The 2,525-nt window shown below is 45.9% G+C and overlaps 1 protein-coding gene across 1 annotated transcript; it reads left to right on the plus strand.

Moving 5' to 3' along the window:
* Positions 1-904: 904 nt before the first annotated feature.
* On the plus strand, positions 905-2,525 carry BABINDRAFT_163554 (uncharacterized protein; the record flags this gene model as incomplete). The annotated part of the gene is made up of 1 exon (XM_019129977.1): positions 905-2,525. A coding segment is annotated over exon 1 (1,607 nt), but the record flags the coding sequence as incomplete, so codon positions are not given.

The following is a 2,525-nucleotide window of genomic DNA, read 5'->3' on the forward strand; positions in this document are numbered from 1 at the left end:
CAGGATGCGGGGATTGCTACTGCAGCTTATCCTGTCTGTGAATGGAAGATGCTATACGCCACGTTCGCAAGTGGCTCTGCACTTACTATATTAGTAACTGGGTCAGTCAAAGCTGGCACCGCTAAAGTCTTATATATACCGCAAATGTCTATGTCTTGTACCTTCAATCCTCTATATATGCTAAAGCTTATGCAGGAGTTAATGGAGATACAAGCGAAACGGTACTATGAAAAAGCTTATAATGTTAGGAAATAGTGCCAAGAACACAAGGTTTCTTGCTGACTTGAATGGCATATGAAGATAGACTGTAGCCCCATGAGAACTTTCCGCGCGCCGTGGGAGTTTCGAATCGCTTTCCCCAGTGTCTGATTTCCCTTTACGGCGTCTCTGACACTATAACTTTAGACCAACTCCAGGGTGCACGCGGATGACCACAATTCTCTAAACGCATGTACGTTCATGCATGTTTTTGAGGGGTAAAGACCTCCATCATAACCCAGAATATGGCAACAGAAATCATACCTGAAAACAAGCTATACCCTCTGTCAATAATCAAGCCAAACGTGAAGAATTATTTTATGAGAAGCTTGCCCAAGCAAAATTGAGAAACCCATCCACGATATCCTTACCTGTTTCGTTAATTTTACGAGTGCTGGTTTACATTATTGTACTTATGATCAGTAGCTACAAAGCTGGTAAATAACAATGCACACAACGGTAGGTAGGCCCGTGAAAGTTGCTTACCCGATGTAGGCTAACATCCACCCTACCACGGAACATGCTTGCGTTAAACCCGTTAAATGCTGATACCACCAAAGCTTCAAAAAGGGTATAAAACTTGCTTCCATTCCTCTCAAAACCAATCTCATGAAATAGAAAAGCACTAAAAAAAAAAATAAAAAAAATATTACCTACAAAATGAAATCAGTTTTGGCCAATTTGGGATTAGCCCTTCAACTTTTGGCGTTAACGTCATCCGTCCACGGTCTGCTGGGCCCTCAAATTACGTTACCCGATGGAGACATCATCACCGGTAACTACGAACTTCTCAACAACCTTGAATCTTATTTGGGTATCCCATTTGCGGCTCCGCCGGTCGGACCGTTGAGATTCAAACCACCCCAGCCATACACCGGGAGCTTGAACGGTTTCCAGGCTCTGGCCTACGGCCCATCATGTCCTCAGGCGAACCCAGTTACTGGGGAGTTGGGAATCTTCGGTTCATTGCCCCAGGATGCTTTGAACTTGGTAATGCAAACCCCATTGTTCAACGCGAGTATCCCTCAATCTGAGGACTGCTTGACTCTCAATGTGTACAGAAAGAGAGGTCTCTCTTCTACCGCCAAGTTACCAGTGATGTTCTGGATTTTCGGCGGTGGTTTCGAACTTGGTGGCTCCAACACTTACTTACCGCAACAGTTGATGGCGCAGGGGACTCTCCAGGGCCAGGATTTCATCTATGTCTCTATCAACTACAGACTCGCTGCTTTTGGATTCTTGGGAGGAAAGGAGATCAAGGCCGAGGGTAGTGGTAATGCCGGTCTTTTGGACCAGAGACTTGGGTTACAATGGGTTGCCGACAATATTGCTGCGTTTGGTGGTGATCCAAGCAAGGTCACCATCTTCGGTGAATCGGCTGGGTCCGTTTCCGTGGCCCACCAAATGATTGGTAATGGCGGTGACAACACCTACAAAGGCAAGCCATTATTCAGAGCTGCTATCATGCAATCCGGGTCTCTTCTGGTAGCTGGAGACATTGATGCGGAATTTCCACAGCTGATCTTCGACTCCGTTGCCAATGCTGCTGGCTGCGGTACTGCCTCCGACAAATTGGCGTGCTTGAGAGGTCTTTCTTACGCCGACATGCAAGCAGCGAGTAACTCTGTCCCTGGTATGCTTTCTTATGAAGCCTTCCAATTATCCTACTCTCCAAGACCGGACGGTGGCTTTATTCCCTACAATCTGATGCAGATGGTTGCCGATGGCAAGTATGCGAGGATTCCATACATCATCGGTGACCAAAACGATGAAGGGACTATTTTCTCTCTCGCCAGCTTGAACGTGACCACTGAAGCAGAATTGTCGACTTTCATTCTTAATCTGTTTCCAGGAATGTCTTCCTCCCAGTTGGCTGAAATATTGACTTTGTATCCACAGGATGTCACTCAAGGTTCTCCATTTAACACCGGTACATTGAATGCGTTGACGCCTCAGTATAAGAGAATTTCTGCTTTACTTGGTGATTTCAAATTCCAAGCCCCAAGAAGATTTTTGTTGAACCACACTTCAGATGTTACTAGATACACCTTTAACTCCCAGCAACTACAGGGCCTCCCAATTGTCGGTACGTTCCACGCTAATGACATTATTTGGCAGTATTTCGTCACTGGATCAGGATCCTTGATCTACCGTAACGCGTTTATTGCGTTCGCCAATACCTTGAATCCTAACAGCGGTGGATTGTTTACCTTGACCAACTGGCCACAGTACCAGAACACCAATGCTCTTGCCAACAACATGATGTA

Source organism: Babjeviella inositovora, assembly GCF_001661335.1.
Source record: "Babjeviella inositovora NRRL Y-12698 unplaced genomic scaffold BABINscaffold_15, whole genome shotgun sequence".
Lineage (NCBI taxonomy): Eukaryota > Fungi > Ascomycota > Pichiomycetes > Serinales > Babjeviella > Babjeviella inositovora.